This window comes from Lasiosphaeria miniovina (assembly GCF_030549165.1).
Source record: "Lasiosphaeria miniovina strain SMH2392-1A chromosome Unknown B0T26scaffold_4, whole genome shotgun sequence".
NCBI classification, from domain to species: Eukaryota; Fungi; Ascomycota; class Sordariomycetes; order Sordariales; family Lasiosphaeriaceae; genus Lasiosphaeria; species Lasiosphaeria miniovina.
Window position 1 is genome coordinate 6,119,717 of NW_026848223.1, and position 17,084 is coordinate 6,136,800.

The 17,084-nt window shown below is 59.4% G+C and overlaps 11 protein-coding genes across 11 annotated transcripts; 7 read left to right on the top strand and 4 right to left on the bottom strand.

Annotated features, from left to right (window-relative positions):
- The first annotated feature begins 543 nt into the window (after positions 1-543).
- Positions 544-953, top strand: B0T26DRAFT_713738 (uncharacterized protein). The gene has a single exon (XM_060442139.1). The coding sequence runs from the start codon at positions 735-737 to the stop codon at positions 942-944; it is 210 nt and encodes a 69-aa protein (XP_060297399.1). The 5' UTR covers positions 544-734; the 3' UTR covers positions 945-953.
- A 238-nt stretch (positions 954-1,191) lies between these two features.
- Positions 1,192-1,884, top strand: B0T26DRAFT_333970 (uncharacterized protein). Its single transcript, XM_060434435.1, has 2 exons — positions 1,192-1,690; positions 1,750-1,884. Exons 1-2 carry the CDS (start codon positions 1,292-1,294, stop codon positions 1,840-1,842), a joined length of 492 nt encoding a protein of 163 aa, XP_060297400.1. The 5' UTR covers positions 1,192-1,291; the 3' UTR covers positions 1,843-1,884.
- Positions 1,538-2,232, top strand: B0T26DRAFT_333932 (uncharacterized protein). The gene is made up of 2 exons (XM_060434434.1): positions 1,538-1,644; positions 1,761-2,232. Exon 2 carries the CDS (start codon positions 2,035-2,037, stop codon positions 2,221-2,223), a length of 189 nt encoding a protein of 62 aa, XP_060297401.1. The 5' UTR covers positions 1,538-1,644; positions 1,761-2,034; the 3' UTR covers positions 2,224-2,232.
- Positions 1,855-2,007, top strand: B0T26DRAFT_596778 (cytochrome P450; the record flags this gene model as incomplete). Its single annotated transcript, XM_060435626.1, has 1 exon — positions 1,855-2,007. A coding segment is annotated over one exon (153 nt), but the record flags the coding sequence as incomplete, so codon positions are not given.
- A 1,673-nt stretch (positions 2,233-3,905) lies between the features above and the next one.
- On the bottom strand, positions 3,906-5,324 carry B0T26DRAFT_676751 (uncharacterized protein; the record flags this gene model as incomplete). The annotated part of the gene is made up of 3 exons (XM_060440012.1): positions 3,906-4,867; positions 4,931-4,996; positions 5,054-5,324. The coding sequence occupies 3 exons, from the start codon at positions 5,322-5,324 to the stop codon at positions 3,906-3,908; spliced, it is 1,299 nt and encodes a 432-aa protein (XP_060297403.1).
- A 1,286-nt stretch (positions 5,325-6,610) lies between these two features.
- Positions 6,611-7,075, top strand: B0T26DRAFT_676752 (uncharacterized protein; the record flags this gene model as incomplete). Its single annotated transcript, XM_060440013.1, has 1 exon — positions 6,611-7,075. One exon carries the CDS (start codon positions 6,611-6,613, stop codon positions 7,073-7,075), a length of 465 nt encoding a protein of 154 aa, XP_060297404.1.
- Positions 7,076-7,789: 714 nt separating this feature from the next.
- Positions 7,790-9,118, bottom strand: B0T26DRAFT_752516 (cytochrome P450; the record flags this gene model as incomplete). The annotated part of the gene is made up of 4 exons (XM_060445534.1): positions 7,790-8,711; positions 8,826-8,848; positions 8,903-8,930; positions 8,997-9,118. 4 exons carry the CDS (start codon positions 9,116-9,118, stop codon positions 7,790-7,792), a joined length of 1,095 nt encoding a protein of 364 aa, XP_060297405.1.
- Positions 9,119-9,226: 108 nt separating this feature from the next.
- On the bottom strand, positions 9,227-9,526 carry B0T26DRAFT_752517 (uncharacterized protein; the record flags this gene model as incomplete). The annotated part of the gene is made up of 2 exons (XM_060445535.1): positions 9,227-9,419; positions 9,492-9,526. 2 exons carry the CDS (start codon positions 9,524-9,526, stop codon positions 9,227-9,229), a joined length of 228 nt encoding a protein of 75 aa, XP_060297406.1.
- Positions 9,527-10,167: 641 nt separating this feature from the next.
- On the top strand, positions 10,168-11,287 carry B0T26DRAFT_872757 (uncharacterized protein; the record flags this gene model as incomplete). Its single annotated transcript, XM_060447973.1, has 3 exons — positions 10,168-10,411; positions 10,475-11,036; positions 11,099-11,287. Exons 1-3 carry the CDS (start codon positions 10,212-10,214, stop codon positions 11,285-11,287), a joined length of 951 nt encoding a protein of 316 aa, XP_060297407.1. The 5' UTR covers positions 10,168-10,211.
- Positions 11,288-11,771: 484 nt separating this feature from the next.
- On the bottom strand, positions 11,772-12,674 carry B0T26DRAFT_646228 (glycosyl hydrolase family 61-domain-containing protein; the record flags this gene model as incomplete). The annotated part of the gene is made up of 1 exon (XM_060437791.1): positions 11,772-12,674. One exon carries the CDS (start codon positions 12,672-12,674, stop codon positions 11,772-11,774), a length of 903 nt encoding a protein of 300 aa, XP_060297408.1.
- A 1,817-nt stretch (positions 12,675-14,491) lies between these two features.
- On the top strand, positions 14,492-16,833 carry B0T26DRAFT_676756 (uncharacterized protein; the record flags this gene model as incomplete). Its single annotated transcript, XM_060440014.1, has 10 exons — positions 14,492-14,893; positions 14,962-15,335; positions 15,387-15,462; positions 15,521-15,612; positions 15,759-15,860; positions 15,939-15,996; positions 16,152-16,194; positions 16,282-16,295; positions 16,519-16,679; positions 16,716-16,833. 10 exons carry the CDS (start codon positions 14,492-14,494, stop codon positions 16,831-16,833), a joined length of 1,440 nt encoding a protein of 479 aa, XP_060297409.1.
- Positions 16,834-17,084: the final 251 nt, after the last annotated feature.

Consider the following 17,084-nt stretch of genomic DNA (forward strand, 5'->3'; position numbering starts at 1 on the left):
GAAAAGCCGGGGCGGCAAGTTCGTTTCTGGGTTGGAGAAGCAGGGAGGCAATTGGGGTCGCCGAGATGAAGGCGCCTACAAGAGTGGCAATTTGTGTGCCGACAGGCCCCTTAGACCGCGAGTTTTGTCGGATTCCGGCCTTCTTGTGAGTTGCCGCAGAGATGGAGTTGCCGTCAGCTTTGTTGTTGAGGTTTCGACCGCTACTTCGCCCTGCGAAAACAATCCGAGTTTTTTTCCGACAGCCTGAGGCTTGAGTCGGAGGATGCGCAAGCTAGACAGATTTTGGCCTGTCAGCAATCCCCAAATTAGCACGCATGGGTCATCCTTGGGGTGTCCGACGTCACAAGCTAGCCCCCAAGCTGCTCAGCCCAGCCGACAGCGGTTCCGAACCCCGCTTGAAGCAGCCCACCCAGGGCAGTGGAGACACAGCAGAATGGCCAGTTCTGCCCCGGATTCTCAACGGCGCTGGGCTCTGCTCGCTCTCCGCTTTTTACGCAGTGTCCTTGCAGCCCGCCTCGTAGCTCATGGCTGGCCCGGATCCGCCGCGACAGTGATCGAATTCGGAAAAGATGGTCTTTCCCGGTCGCTTCAGCACCGGCTGCCTGCGCTGCCGTCAGCGCAAAGTTAAGGTGAGACAGCACCGCCAACCCCCCCGAACAGACCTTGTATCGGAAGCCAATAAACAGTGTGGAGCAATGGCAACAACAAACCCCCCGGGACCCGGCCTGGCCTAGATGGCTGCTTACAACAAATTTGGCGGCGAAAAATTCCGCTTACAGTCGTACAAGAACTGCGGCCGAGCCATCCGCATGCTGCAGGATATTGTGGGGACTGAAGAGCAAGCTACCGACGACAAGGTCCTCGCCTCCATCTTGCTTCTGTGTACGCTCAAGGTACGTATCACCGCCGCCGCCGCCACCACCACCACCACCGCTGTGACATGATCTCGCCGCCGCCCGCACAGTCATTGACCATGCGCAAGTACCTTCGTGTACTGAGTCTCCCAGAAATACCGCCCCGCCCCTGGCTGACGGAATCGTATGATACCACCCTGACAAGCGTTGCGGGAGCGGTTGTGAATTGGCCTGCATCTCGGTGGACTCGCAGGCCAAGCCGAATAGGGACGCACCTTGCGACCTGCTTCCGGCGGTGGCGTTGTCGAGGTTGTCCGAATATGGAAGCTCGATTGCCGACCATACTCACCTGTACCATACTATTCCTGGCATACTATGTATGATATGCATGATTATGGCAACACAGACGCGCGGCCGATGAGTGGCTTGAGCTGCCGATGCTTAGAGAGGCTCGAAGGCAACCTCATCCTCCAATACAGGCCTCTCATGTTGAAAGCATCTTGAAGCCAAATACCGTGCGGAGCCGCTCATGTTTGACCACAAAGTACACATTGCAATCTTGCCCCAGTCACCGCATCACCAGTTGCCCTGCCCCACGCTTTGCTCACCATGACGATAGCGGCCCAGCTCTTCAACTTCCCAAGCCTCACCGTAGTAGAGGCTGTAGAGGCGCTGCTGGCTATCAAGCAGTTCCCCAACTACTAGTCTACAGCTCCGGGAGCCATCTGACCGCCGTGGTCGGCATAGTCCTCGCGAACTATGCGTTTGGCGTCGTTTTCTGGGCGTTTCTGTATTCGAGGTTTCTCAGTCCCCTCTGCTACATCCTTGGGCCAAAGGTAATCAAGTGAAAGACCTACTCTACGGCTCGCGGACGACTGCTTACCAAAGCTAACAGGCTTTCATTAGCGCTGCGTACCGAGCCATTGTCGTCAAGGAGGGGCCATCGGGAGACATCTTCCTCAAGCTGGCCAAGCAGTATTTTGACTAGGACCTGATTGCGCTTGACGTCTTTGGCCGTCAGATCTTCGTCGCGAAACCGGGCCTGCTGGCCGACCTGCTCGTCCACAACTGCTACGACTTCGCCAAGCCCAGGCGGATCAGCGCGTTCCTGCGGCGGATTCTCGGCGATGGCCTCATCATTGTCGAGGAAGACCAGCACAAGTTCCTCCGCAAGAACACCATGCCCGCGTTCCACGTCCGGCACATCAAGGACCTGTACCCCATGATCTGGAACAAGGCTGGCATCCTGGCCCGGGCGTTGGCGCGCGGGAAGACAACCACGCCCGCCTGGAGTGCGACATCTCTATCCACGAGCTGCACGCACCAGCGACGTCGCCATACACGGCCCTGGTGGTGGGGGCAACGGTGATGGTGATGGTGGGCGCAGGACAGGGAGACAGCAGCTTGCGCCGATCGTGATAGGCGACCGGGCGACGCTCGACAGCCTCGAGTACGCGGTCGGCTTTGAGCGGCAGTACCCGGACTGGGCGTGGAGCGCCGCGGGGTGGGTGATGCCGGTGTACGACCGGCCGGTGGAGGACGTGTACGCCGAGTTCGCGGCCAAGTGCGCGCTGGACGACGGCGACCTCGACATCCTCGGCGAGGGCGAGGACGCGGCGGCCAGGAAGCTCGCCGGGCTCCCGTCGTGGGTGCCCCACTTCAGCGCGCCGCTGCTGCTGCGCACGCCCCTGACGCGCTGGAAGGCCGGTGCCAACGAGGGCTTCTACGCCGCCGCGGGGCGAGTCCACGGCCAGGCCCGCGTGGAGCGTGTAGGACCGGCGCGTTCTGGGGGTGGAGGGGTTCCGCTGGGAGGGTGTAAGGCTTGTTTGAGGTTACGGCAGATGGGTACGGCAGCCAGTGCGGGCGTGGCACGGCTGGCCGGCCGCCTCGCCGTGCCCTTGGGTTTCCCCCCGGAGCGTCCGATGGCGCTGGGTGTTGGTCGGCGGGAGACTTCCGCGTGCTGCCGTGGGTGCCTTGTATGATGGCGGCACCGGTCAGGAGCGATTGATGAATCATGAGGCACGCCCGTATCGCCGACATTTCCATTGACATCGGCTGACTGCGCCCTTTGGGTTGTGGAGCCGCGGACCACACCCACAGTCCACTGTAACGTAATTATCTGCACGGCTTTACGTTATTAGAAGCATGGCTATGATGAACACCGGCTGAAGAAAATTCTAACAGCTGCTAATTTTGGTCACTTTCTCTCCGTGTCATTTCCGGTGGTTCTGATGCCCAGTGTCAGCCGGCGCAACAGGCGGCTCGAGCTGTGCCACTAGGTCTGACGAGACTCGGCATGCTCGGCTCCACAAGTTCGCTGCACCCCGTTTTTTCACGTCGGTGCCTTAGCTAGCGTCTTGATAAGACCCATCAGATACGAGCATCTCAGTTGACCAGCCGGTCTGTTGTCGGCTCTGCGGGTCACTTCTTTTGAGGACACGTCTTTGATAGTTGGACCCGGTGAATACCTCAGTCATGAAAGGATTGAACACACTGAAGCAGTCGTCAACCAAGCAACGGAAGGAAGGGCTTTGATGTTGAGAATGTTTGATGTGCTCTACTTACGGTAGTTTGATTCATGAAACTTTCGGCCTGGTAATCAAATCATGGCCTCACCAGGCTGATTCTTCCTAGAAAATCGGCGAGAAACAGGGAAATAACGGATCCATAGTGAGCTGAATGTATTGAAACAATAGGTTACCAGACCTATTTTATTCACCTCCTAATTATCCGATTTCGTCTATCATCCCCTTTCCCGTCGCTAACGGAGAAGCGAATGGACTGCCCCTTTTTTCTATCTACTGAGACCTGTCAGCACGACAACACCACTTCCGCCACCTGGCCACTCAAGGAATGCCATGTCAACACGGCGGTTGTTCCCCTACCCCCCCCCCCGGATGTGCAACCCATTGATCAACAAGACAGGCAGACATGGTGGACGGAATGTCTGACGCGGAGCTCTCAGCACCCCCCCTGCACTCCCTGGAACCAGTCTGGGGTGTCCGTGCATGGTACTGATAGCTGAAATTCCGCCAGGGATGTTTGCTGCGATCACACCCACGGGTTGTCCCACGGGTTGGCTTCGTAGTTGATGGCGAACTGGGACGGGACGGGCAGGGACGCACTGGGCGTCACCGGGGTGCCGGGCCTCGAGTGGATGCCGACAGTGGCAAACGCGCTCAGGTCGTACAAGTTCTTCTGCTGGACCGCGTTGATCTTCTGGACCTCGGCAGACGAGAGCTGGCTCGGTTGCAGGTTGTGGTTTTTCTCGTGCATGGCCTCCAGCCAGGACTGGAACTTGTCGTGGTGGCTCTGCACGGGGAGGCGGCCCATGGCGGCGACCAGCTCCGTGATGAACTGCTGGGCCGTCGGCTTGGTGGTGGTGGCGCCCTTGGCCGCCCAGTCCGTGGCCAGTATGCTGACGTGCATGCACAGGGCGAAGATGACCTGCTTGATGGCCTGCTCGTGAGAGCTCGCGCCGCCCTGTCTGCGCAGTTCGACGGTGCCGCAGCTTGCCTGGACGTTGCAGAAGTTGGTTGACATGTACTTGTTATAGTCGGACTTGGGCTTACCCTCTGGCTTGACGCGGTCCTTGTTACCGTACATCAGGTCGACGACGTGGAGCAGGGACCGCGACTTTGCCGAGAGGAACGGCCCGTAGACGTGGGACCAGGTCTTTGTAGAGCCCGCGGCATAGAACTCGTCGTAGCGAGCCTTGAGCTTGGGAATATGTTTCGTATTCGGCACGGCATAAGAGTTATCCTTGCGGTCCTTGGGCATGATGGTGAAGAGGGGGTGTTCCCAGTAGCACGTGCCACAGGCCACGCTGGCCAGCTGCTCCTTGGAGTAGAAAGGGTGCGTACCACTGGTGCCGGGCGTGACATGGACGTGCATGGAGCAGGAGTTGTTGACGAAGATGTTGAACCAGGACGCCAGCGTCTGGTAGACCAGCTCCATCTCATCCTCCCAGAACTCGTCGGCGCGTATGGGGCGAGACACGATTTCGACACGCCCTGTTGTTTCGGGAGATTAGCTCGGGGGTTGACGAAGGGCCGATCAATGTCTTTGTCACTCACAGAAAAACTTGGTCGGCGTCGCCTGCTGCTCATCCAGGGACTCATCATCCACGACAGACCAGCCACCTGTGCCATGTTAATAAGCTCCTTCCCGGTGGCCTCATTTTGATTTGGGACACGCACCATAAGCAGCTTGGCCATCATCCATCGGAACTCCGGCTTCTTCGAGGATGTGTCTGACAGCCCGGCGAAGGCGATTACGCTGGGTGACCTTGGCTTCCTTCTTGGTGGCATCGTCTGCGTCGCTTTTCAGAGTGAAATCCCAACCTTGAAACGGTGCGGGAAGCACATCATTGTGCGTGAAGGCCCATTCTCGTAGCTCTGTGGCGCGGTTCTCTTTGAGTTCAAGGAGAATCTCGTGCTCGCTGCCCCACACAGGAACAGGGTTTGCCATAGCTGATGCCTTGGGTTTTAAGGGGCGGGAAAAGGCGAAAGACGTCTGGAAAAGGCACGGCAGGTGGTTGTTGATACAGCAAGCAAAGATGTACGGAGATGTTCTGCCTGGTGCGGATTGCTTTGAAGACATGTTTTTGCTGCTGGTGGGCAGACACACTCCTATATACTCGCAACTCTTGACGAGTCGGTGGAAGCCTCTGCCATAGAGGCCACAACTGGCCGGGCTGTTGGTTGTCACACTCCATGACGGCCTGTGCCAGCGGGACGAGGCTTCCTGTCGACCGCAGATCGATGACGGTGGCTGCACTGACGGAAGCCGGTGAGATGAAACAGCCAGGCTGCAGAAGGTTGGCACGCCGCTGTTGGCACGCCGCTTCAGATACATCGGAGTTGGTCTCCATCCCAAGAAACGTGGTTGGGGCGGCCATATCGGGCGGCATCTCAGGTTGCGAACAAGCGAATCGATTTTCGAGTTGCCCTGGATGTGTGTCTCGCCTCGGATTTCCAATGGGCCGGGCGGCAGGCCACGAGTCAACATGGTTACACATTCGCGGCGAGGAGAGGCGGGATACGCTGAACGCTCGGCGACACGGGGCCGGCGAGGGTGTCAGCACATATGCGCCCAAAACGGCCGGCTTATTCCGTCGGGCGCCCATTGTTATTTTTGTCCGCTGACCTCCCCCAACACCTTTCCACGCCGCTGCAAAAGGCCGAAGAGTCAAATGATTCCAGGCTGCTATTTTCAGTCCAGCCCCCGACCCCGCCCTGGTGATCATTGCTCGCCGCCCTCGTGTTTCACGACCGCTTGTGCCCAAGCCACACTGACAAAACAAGCAACACCCCTTGACCAAGACAAATTGAATTGGGTGCAAAATTGACACCCGCTGCTTCCTTCTTTCCGTCGGAATTTCGGATTCGCCCTTCTCGTATCTGGCCACACTGCGGTGCCCGAATGCGCGTTCCAGGTCCGAAACAACGCCGCCTCCTTCTCGGTCCATATTCTGCTCCTCGCCGGCCGTCGTGTCAGACAGGGTGCCGATCGGCAACCGACATATGATGTCATAAGATGCTCTTGCCTTCGCTTGCCGTCGAGTAATATGGGTATATATACCTTCGCCGCCCTTCGTAGTAGCATCTCGCTGTCATCCGCAGGGATTCGCAACACGTCGCTCCCTGCACCACGCGCTTCCAATCGAGCCCTCGAGGACCCAAATTCACAGGAACCCGAATTCACAAGTTCTACTTACAACAACCCCCCCCAGTTACAGCAGACATCTCACCGCCATGTCTGCCGGAGAGTCATCAGCGCTTAGAAAGGCCGCCCTTACCAAGAGCAGCTCTGTCGACGACACCAACCGCCAAACCGGCCTAGCCCGGGGATGGGCGTTCGTCGCGAGCCAGAAGACGGCGCCGGCGCCCAAACGCTCCATCCCCGTCATCTACGACGCAAAGAAAGAGTCCCACACGAAGGCACTCGCTACGGTCCTACAGCGCAGCCTCGACAAGGCCAAGCACGCGAAACGCGTCGACACGTACGCGGAAAAGCCCGCAGACAACGCCGAGGATGTGACCGTGGAGTTTGTCACCATCTCGGAGCGGATGGCGCTGCAGAAGAAACTCGGAGGCGAGGTTAAGCGCGTCTTTGTCGACGGCGGCGTCAAGGCGGCCATTCAGCTGCCCTCCAACGTCCCGACCCCGGTCTCGTCGCGCCCGCAGACACCCGTGTCGGGGGACAAGCCCAAGGCCTGAGTCTGACTTTGTGCAAGACACACAGGGTGGCAGTGCAGCTGCGACACTCGGCACGGGACCACGGGTGGTAATTATGTTGAAACAATTCATTTCATTTTCACGTTTTCCTCGGGCATTATGGGAGCTCGGTCTTGTTTTGCCCACTGGCGAGAGAAAGCTCTGGTAGGGGGCCACCATCACAAGGCGCGTGCAGGGCACCAAGGGCGCATTGTGAAGGGGTTGTTACCGCAGTGTTGAGAAGCCCCTAAATTAATCGGCAGGACCGATGGCAATATGATTCCACTGCAGCCACTGTGGCACAATACAGTCCCATGTGATGCGTATTCTCTCCACAAGCTTCCAGGCATGAATGCACAGTCCTGCGTACCCAGTAGTCTTCGTTTCGCGTGAGCCTCCATATCAGATGGTCCAACTGTCATTGCGTCGTCTTGGTGCGTGAGGCAGCAAGACAACCACTTTTTCTCGTATTGAAAGCTTCCACCCGACGAGCCGTGGGGATTGGATTTGATGTAAGCAATGAAATACAGCCCTAATGCGCCCCAAAGGACCGGTGTTTGGGTTTACGAGGATATCGAAGCTCGCTGTCCCCTTGCGGCACATGGCACCGGCCCGACAGCCCGACGTTTTACCTTTATTGCTCCCCTGTCGTCCTCCTCTCCTAAAATACTCCATCTTCTCCCTTCCACAGTAGCTCGCCTGCGCGGCACTTACCAACTACCAAGAAAACTCCCAGACAACATCCTCCCAGCCCTTCCGCCGGCGCAGCACCACAGGCCCGCCAGCCATGCCCGGCACCGGCTTGGCCGTCTCGCCGCGCCTGGACTCGGCCATCTGCAGCCGCGCCGCGTCGAGGCCGTCAAGCTCAAACCCGAGCGCCAGGGCCGCCATAGTCGCCAGGTTCTCGACAAAGACAAAGTGCCGGCCGGGACACAGGTGCTTGCCGCCGCCAAAGGGCACGAACGCGGCCCGGCGCAGGCGCAGCACGTCGTCGGACGCGCCGCCGCCGTGCGCGCGCGCCAGGAACCGCCGCGCGTCGAACCGCTCGGCGTCGGCGCCCCACACCGCCCGGTCGCGGTGCACCTGCTTCGCCGGCAGGAACACGTCGGTGCCGGCCCTGAGCAGGTACGACGGCCCGCCGGCCCCGGCAGACACCACCGTGTCGCGCAGCACGCGCCGCGACGCCACGCTCTGGCTCGCCAGCCGGATCGCCTCGCGGTACGCGCTGGCCAGCAGCGGCACGCGCGCCTCGAGCCCGGCCGCTGGCACCGTGGCGCGCCGGCCCTCCCCCTGCACCGCAACAGCCCGCGCAACCTCGGCGCGCACGTCGCGCAGCAGGTCCGGCCGCGCAAACAGCTCCGCCAGGCACCAGAACAGCGTCGCCACGGCGTTGCTGGTCGCCACCAGCGTGATGGCGGTCTCGTTGCGCGCCAGCTCGCCGTCGTCGACGCCGTAGCTGCGCAGCAGCCGCGACCGCTCGCGCACGAACGCGCTCACCCCGGCGGCGCCGTCGTGGCGCGCGGAAAAGTACCGCTCGAGCGCGGCCGCGATGCGGGTGCGTGCCCGGTACGCCCTACGCGCGAGCACGCTGGGCAAGACGCCGAGCATCATGAGCGGGGTCACGTTGTCGTCGAATTCCCTGCAGGGTGGGTGGGCGTTAGTTTTTTTTTTAGTTTTTTTTTTTTTTCTTTGTCAGTGGGGAGGCGTAAAAGCAACGTACTACTACGCACTAATTAGACTCCTATCTTTGTACGGGTTGTGCTCGCCCCATAGGGCCTAGGAGGTGGTCTGGCTGACGAGAGTCTGCAGCCAGCGGTAGAGGTTGGGTACGGGGATGCCGCCGGCGTCGTTATCGACGCTATTCAGCGTGTCGGCGAGGGCGGCCAGGGCGGTGCACGCGAGGCGGTTCATGTTATCGCCCTACAGCGTGAGCTTGAAGACGTACTCCATGGGGGCCATGATACTGGGGTGCATGCCGTCGCGGCCGAGCAGCTTATCGACGGTAGTCTGGTGTACGCCGAAGATGAGCGCGATAGCGTCGACCATCAGGGTCTACGCGTCCATGTCCTTGGCCCGCAGCGCCGCCTGCTGCAGCGCGCCGTCGTAGGTAACGTACAGCTTCTAGTACGCCACCGTCACCGTAGCGATAGGCAGCTACGTGCGCTCGTACAGTCGCGTAAAGTAGGCCGCGTAGCCCCGGAACAGGCCCCAGAAGTGCCCGATCACCGGCATGCGCGGCTTGATCAGGGGGGGCTCGGCCGGGTCTTGGGCGGGCGAGATATTGAGGAGCAGCGAGACCAACAGCACCACGGTGCCGCCGACGAGGAACTGGATGGGCGTCGTCTTGCTCTACAGCCAGATCATGGGGATGAGCGCCTTGAGAGCGGCAATGCCTCGGTCGAGGAGCTATTCGGCAAACCCGAAGAAGTCTTCGGGAGGTTGGTTGTCTGCCATGTTGGCGACTTGGCTGCGCGTATCTCGGTGGCTACCTGAGGCAATTTCTGACTCGGGGATCTCTTGGCCGCAAATTGGGCACTTGAGAAGCTTGATCCTGTTGGTTTTCGGGGGAGCATTTCGAGAAACGGCTGAGGCAGGAAGCCGGACCACGGGGTGTGTTTCCGGGGAACAATGAAGCGGAATTTTCTCATGCTTAGTATTGTCGTCCTTGGTATTGTTCTCCATCTTGCCGAGCAACGCCAAAAGAAGATGCAGCGAGGAGTAGTCAGCCTAACAAAGACCTCGGCGAGGGACCAATAGGAGAGCAGATTACAAGACAGGGGTTGGTGCTAAACTACCAGGGTCCCTGCTTACTTGTTTTGATCTCCCACTTATTCGCGGAAGGATTCCGGGGATAGCGGCCCAGGCCGGTGCTCGCTGTTATGTCGGTTTTGGTATAGCACTCTTTACCCTCGAAGCTGAATAAAGGGTGCCCATTGGCTCCTGACACCGAGACCTCGGAGGTTGACGGGGATGACCGGGGTTTAGGGATGGGTGTGAGGCGACAAGACCACAACGCCGTGACAAATGTAGAATGGAATCACATTTAGATTTCCAGCCCTCTTGCCCTCTCATGTGTATTTAAAGCCAGCACGATCCGGCTCTTCCACCCCATCAACTCACAGCATCCTCTTACCCATCAATGATCAGTTCGCCACTTCCTAGACACCAACTACAACCACACCACCCACAGTACTCTATCAGACCAGCACATCTCAGCCATCTCAGCCACATCAGCCATCCTATAGGGGATTATATCGAAATATTCACCATGTCTTCTCCCAAGATTATCGTCTTCGGCGCCACAGGCACCATCAGCCCCTTCGCCGCCCGCACCGCCTAGTAATACGGCGCCAAAGTCTACCTCGCCCTGCGCGACACAGAAAAGCCCATCCCCGGGCTCAGCGCCGCCGACGAGCAAGCCGCCGGATTCGAGCGCGTGTACGCGGACCTCACGAAACCCGAGACGCTGCGGGCCGCCGTCGCGCAGACCGGCGCGACGCGCGCCTTCATATACATGACCTTCGGCACAGCCGACCACCAGCGGTCGGGGTTCGACGCGCTGCGGGCGGCGGGGATCGATTTCGTGGTCTACCTAAGCAACTTCGCCATCAGCGCGGCGGCGCAGGGCCCCGCGGCGCGCGACATCCCGGCGAGCCTGCCGCTGGCGTACGCGCACGCGCGCGTCGAGATGGCGCTCGAGGACGTGTTTGGGCCCGCCGGCTTCGTCGCGCTGCGCCCCACCTTCTTCGCGCGCAACGTGCTGCCGTGGTTCAAGAAGACCGCCGCCACCGACGCCGGCGGCGTGCATATCTACCTGCCCTACCCCGAGGCGGTCTGGGACTTCATCGCGCCCGAGGACATTGGCCGCGTCGGCGGGATTGTGCTGGCCAGCGGCCCCGCCGCGTACACCGGGCCGTCGGCCGTTACGCTGTCGGGGCCGCAGCTGCTCTCGCAGGAGGACGCCGTGGGGTTGTGGGTAGGGTGCTCGGCAGGGACATCACTATGACGGGGCTGCGCGGCGACGAGGCCCTCGCCAACCTTGTCGCCGCCGGCCGCCCGGCGTTCCTGGCCAAGGCGTACGTCGAGATGCTGAGCACGCTGTTTAACTATTCTGGACGTGAGGAGGCGGTTGCGAATGTGGAGAAGTACGGGGGCCGGGCTGCGACTACGTTTGAGCAGTGGGTTGGGCAGCACAGGGATGAGTTCGGTCTTTGAGGGAGAGAATATGTCAAGATAGAAATAAACTAGAGCGGGAGTGACTATACAGGAGATGAGGTATTATAAATAATTATAGATGAAACCCATTCGCGTGCCGTTGCCTACATTATGATTAAGTCGCCTGCTTTTTGATCCCTTTTGTATTGGAAATGACTGTGAGGCGTCTACACAACAAAGACGAAAATGCAAAGACGTAATAGCAGCCCCCCCCCCCAAAAAAAAAAAAGATGCTTTTGATTGGATAATACACAGGGTCGCACTGCAAAACGCAAGAAGAAGAGTATATGCGAAAAACGCCAAAGCCTAGGACAGCTCTGCCCGAGAAGGCAACAAAATCTAATTAATTATAGCTCGCTGAATCAAAAATTGCGACCCAGCACGCAACTGAAGTAGATGTAACACAAGGCAGAAAAGAACGGCAGTACCACGGCTATCGGCTGCAGCACACCAGCATGTACGTCACCGCCAGCGCCCAAGCCAGCTATTTGGCGGCGCGAATATGGAGAGTGGGCCTTGCCGTCCGGGTGGTGTGCGCAACGACGGGCCCGGGCCCGGTGGCGAGGCTGAATTCCGCCGTGCGCGTCACGGTCGAGAGCGTCGTCAGAACGGCAGGCGGGGTGGTAAGGCCCACCACCGCCCTGGAGGACACAGCGGGGGCGGCGGCGCCATCGAAGACCTTGGGGCCGGGGATGGCGTAGCTCGTGAAGGCGGCATAGATGTTGAAGGCGATGCCGGGGTCCGCGTACGTGTAGCCGGTATTGAAGTTGAAGTTCTCGCCCGGGACCACGCTGCCAGACCCGGCGACCTCGACCTGCACGCAGCTGGGGTAGAACTGGGCGCCGCGGGCCGGGTTGGCGGTGAAGATGGCGTCGGCCTCGTGTAGCGCGATGAGCTCCTGGCGGACTAGGTACTGGCCGGGCGCGATGCTGGCCGGGAGCACGAAGCTGACCTTGCCGCCGTTGGACCGCAGCTTGTCGATGGCCCACAGCTTGGTCGCGCCGTCGAAGCCGTCCTCGGCGATCTTGGTCCAGATGGGCGCGGCGCCGTTGCCGGTTATGAAGGGCGCGATGTAGGTGATGATGGGGCCCTTGTGGTTGGCGTCGATGATGTCGTCGCCCCGGGTGTTGTGGAACCACTCGAACGTCAGGGTCGCGCCCGCGGTCGCCTTGACGAAGGAACTGACGGCTGTGCCGCCGTTGACGTTGTACGCGAGGTCGGGGCTGGCAAGGTCTTTTACGGGGTTGTTGTTGGGGGGCGACCGGATGTAGACGTTCCTGCCGTCTCCTTGGTCTGCCCCGTCGACCTGGACGCTGAACATGGTGGTGTGGGCGGACACCTTGCTGCCGGCAAGCACCAGTGCTAGTGCCACAGCCGAGAGATGCATGGTGGTGCTTTTTGGTTTGGCTTGGGGGAGATGGTATAGGTAGGTATTTAATTGGAGTGAAAGTTCTGTTCAGGGTGGTCGTAACGAAGGGCAGTACGCGGAATAGGATCTGAGCAAGTAATGTAATTCACAGAGGAGAGAAAGTCAGGATAGCTATTACTGCCTCCAGCACAATCGAGGCTGAAGCTCAAGAGTGAGGAAAGGAGCGTGAAGCGAGGGATGGATGGTGCTGCCGCTGTCTTCGAGTTCATGGCAGCGACAACAAGCCAGAGCCGATTCTTATACAAGTGCAACACGCGCTGGATCCGACTCCAGGAGCTGGCTCCAATGCCCAACGCGCCTGCAATTTTGTTTGGTTATTAGATGCCGCCATTGATAATCAGACCAAAAACACGAACACGCTTGTCGCCAAGCCGAAGCACGCAGACGATGCCGTCTCGCCTGCCCCTTGGTACCTTCATGGGGCATGAATCAGACCAACGGGTGTAGGGCGCTTGGTGGCTTGCGAAATATAATCCGGGAATGCGGTCGGCTCTGTATGTGGAAGGTCTGGCACAACGTCGGCTCGAGATTTCACGAGGCGGGATCGGATTGCGAAGCCGATCGGCGGCGGGCCGCCCTGAGCGGTCTCCCGAACCCCTGACCGGCAGGCAGGCTTTGCTTTTCCCAGCAGCCAGCGACCTGATTCGCCAGGTGGGTCTCCGCCACAGGCCCGCCGTCCCACGCCGTTGGTGCACATGTGTAATAAAGGACAGCCGGTGAAACCGCCAAGCTTGTCCGTATCGCCAAACCGATGCCCCCCCAAAGCACCGTATCAATGCAAGGGGCGTACGTACAGGTATTCAGCGTTATGAGACGAAACTGGGGTTGGCCTGACCCACGCCCAAACCCAAGCGCTGCTTTGGCAGGTACTTCGTACTGTATGTACAATACCTAAAAGGTACAGGTACATACATAGGTACTGTACCTACCTACCTTTCTAGGTAAAGTGATACCGCCTACGATTGCACTAGACCGGGACAGCGCCGGCCAGATTTGTGGCCCATGAGAGCCCCGCGACTGATGTGCAGCCTGACATGCGTCGCAGGGAAGCCAAACATGAGGTAGTGTACATGTGGCGCCACTGTGTCCAACTTGGCATTCGACACCACCACGAGGCCCGGCACCCTCGGGCCATGCTCCACGATGGCGGTTCGGGTGGTGCAGGATTCGTTGGCTCGGCCAACAGCTGGTCTGTTGGTCCCCCACACGCTAACGGATTCGGCCTAGGCTCTTGATCTGGGCTAGTGGCAAAGCCGCCGATCCTTCAACCTCTTGCTTGGTACGGATATCCGTAACGGAAAAGCATTCCTCCATTTTCAATCTCGTCCTAGCCCTCGCGCTAGGTAGCTTGGGCTTGCCCAAGCGAACAGGGCAATGGGCATCTCTTTGAGCGTGGAATGGCCCGACCATTTCCAAGCTGCAACTGCCATTGCATCTGGTTTCTGCGCGCATCGTCAGTCGTTGCAATTGGAAAGAGGGTTCTTGTCATGCCTGCTGGAGCGAGAACGACATGCTTCCCCTGTCCGCGACTGTGCGCCAATGGAATCCCGGACCTGCCTCCAGGGGTTCGTCTTTCGGCAGGGCTTTGCTGACAACACCACCCACTTTGTGTGGCTTCCCCACCTTTTCGTCCCTTCAACCTCGCGCCGCCAGCCAAAACGCCGCCCAAGTCGCGGGCGAGACGTCGTCTTGCCGACCCGACGCGACGGGCATCGAGCGCTGGTCCAATTGGCGCCTCCCTGCACCACCCGCCTCGTCTTTTGACTCGGTCTAAGATGCGAAAAGCCTCGCCGCCCACGCCGCCGCTCCAGCAGCCAGCTCTGGGCCCTTCGCCGACCGACGTCTCCGAGCCCCAGCCGCCCCCATCCACCTCCGCCCCCACCAAATCTACGTCCAAGCCTCGACATCCACAACCAGCCCGCACCAAGAAGCCGACTACACCCGCGTCTTTGCCTTCTCCGACCCTCACTTCGTCGTCCTTGTCGTCGGTCCAGCCAGATCTGTCGCTGTCGGTCCAGCCAGATCTGTCGCTGTCGGTCCAGCGCACCGCCGTCAAGCAGGCCAGGAGACGGCCGCTCAACAAGTTCGCCTGCTTCGCCTACCAGAAGAAGAAAACAAGGGTTGCTATATCATATCAGTCCCTCACCCGACGCAGCACACGCCTGACAAGCCCGTTTGTACGCCCTAGTACGATGGCGTACGCCCCGTCTGCAGCGCCTGCGTCAAACGCAACGGCGACACCCAGTACGAGTATGCCGTGAGGGAGGGCGCCGTTTCGCGCTACGCCGACCTCAAGGTCACCTTCGAGCAGCTGGAGCGCGAAAACAGCGACTTCAAGGACCTACTCGCCTACCTCCGCTTCAGGCCCGAGAAGGAGGCTTTCGAGATCTACCGCCGCCTTCGCGCATCCGACAATCCGCTGGCGGTCCTGCAGTACTTCCGAGAGGCCGAGACCCTACTCATTGCGCCCTCGACTGCCGGCTCGGGCATGGCCGACCGCCATGCCGCCGACATAGATGCCGAAGCCCTGGCCCAGAGCGACCTCAAAGTCCCGGCACGCCCCTGGACCCCGGTTGCCGGCGATGGTCTCGTCTCGAGCCTCATTACGGCCTTCTTCAAGTAGGATGCTGGCTTCCCCTATTTCTTCGTCGACCAAACTTTGTTCATTAGCAATATGCGCCGCGGGGTTTTGGGCGCCCACTACTACACCCCGCTTCTGGTCAACGCCATTTGCGTACTTCGATCGGTTCGTCACCCGGGTGTGTGTCGCTGTAAGCCCGAATACTAATAACTCGACTGTTCAGTTACTCTCAGACAGGGCGAAGAACCTTAGTCGCGTGACGAATATAGACCTCGGGGCCCTCTTCTTTGCCGAGGCCAAAAAGCAAATGGGGTGGTCAAGCCAAATCTCGCCATAGCATACGGCCTATACCTCATTTATATCGTATCGTGCTGTCAGGGCACGAACCGGGTAGGGGCTATGTATCGATTCGCGGCGTTTAACGTAATACAGAGACTAAAGCTGGAGAAGCGGTTTGCCAGTCTAGACGCCCGAAAGCCCGAAAACTCGGAGCAACGCGTTACACTGTCAAAGACATGCTGGGGCCTGTTCTTCATTAAGAGGCGAGTCCCTGAGCCTGAGTGGTAGAGACCTTCCAAAGCGACCGATTGTTCTTACCTTCCTTCCTTAATAGTGAACTGGGCTGACTAAAATCCTTCCAGTAGTCTTATGTCTGGCGCGTATTTCAAGCCGCTGGCGCCTCCGCCCAACATACGGCATGTATTTGACCACATTGGCTCCGCGGGCGGCCCTGGAAAACAAGACGTCCTCGGGCTTCCCTTTGGGCCCACCTCGCCATAGCCGCCACTAGTTCCTACGGTTCTCGACGTCGCCTATAAGCTATCCACTCTCTAGCAGAAGATTATCACGTATAGTATAAAGTCAAAACATACTACTGGGGACGACGAAGATATGAAGGTAAGGAGGCGCTTCTTCGGAGAGCTCGCGGCGGTGGAACAATCAGTGCCGCCCCATCTACTCTACCAAAACAATCCTGCACCCTAGACGCTCTGTCTCAAGTAAGTTGCAGTCCAGGGGGACCTCTCCTATCCAAGTGTCGTGTCGTATCTAGCCGCTCACCGTCTCGCGAACGCCAGGGCGGTCTTCAACCTCACGGCGTACTATATCATCAGACCTCTACCCCTACACACCTAGATCCAGGATCGCTATACCGTCCGGCTGCTCATCCTATAGCTCTGCACCAACGACGTCGAGCTCGCCGAGTCGTACGCGCGCCGCTAGGGCTTCGCGGAGTACTCGCCTATGTTCTTCATCTGCATCTGGAACGTGGCGCCGACGCTGGTTCCCCTGCTGGGCGAGGCGTACGCGCAGAATCTGTTTACGCGCGGCTGTGCGCTGATGCACGTCGTCGAGCGCGACCTGCCCCTCGTCCGGCTGGCTATGTAGGGCGTGCTGGCCCTGGCTGCCGCGACTAACAGGCCCATCCCCCGCGACGCCCGGCCCTACCTCGAGGGGCTTACGCAGCACAAGCGCGACCCCAAGGACCTATCCGTCTCGTTCATCGTACCCACGCAGGACGAGCTGCTGGAGTCGTAGTCGGGCAGCGACGAGGATGGAGAGTCGCGGAAGCACGGCCGCGACCTGGGCGCGCTGTTGGAGAAGTGGGACAGCCTGTCTATGGATTCTGTGTGATGAGTGGCTGCCATGCGTGTAATTAGACGGCTGGATATGAAGTCATGATTGAAAGTTTAGATATCCTTTCATTGGGGGGGTTTATAAATGACTAGTACTTGTTGGATTGGCTACATCGTACCAGCTGAATGGAGCCTAAAAGGATGTGTAGGCAT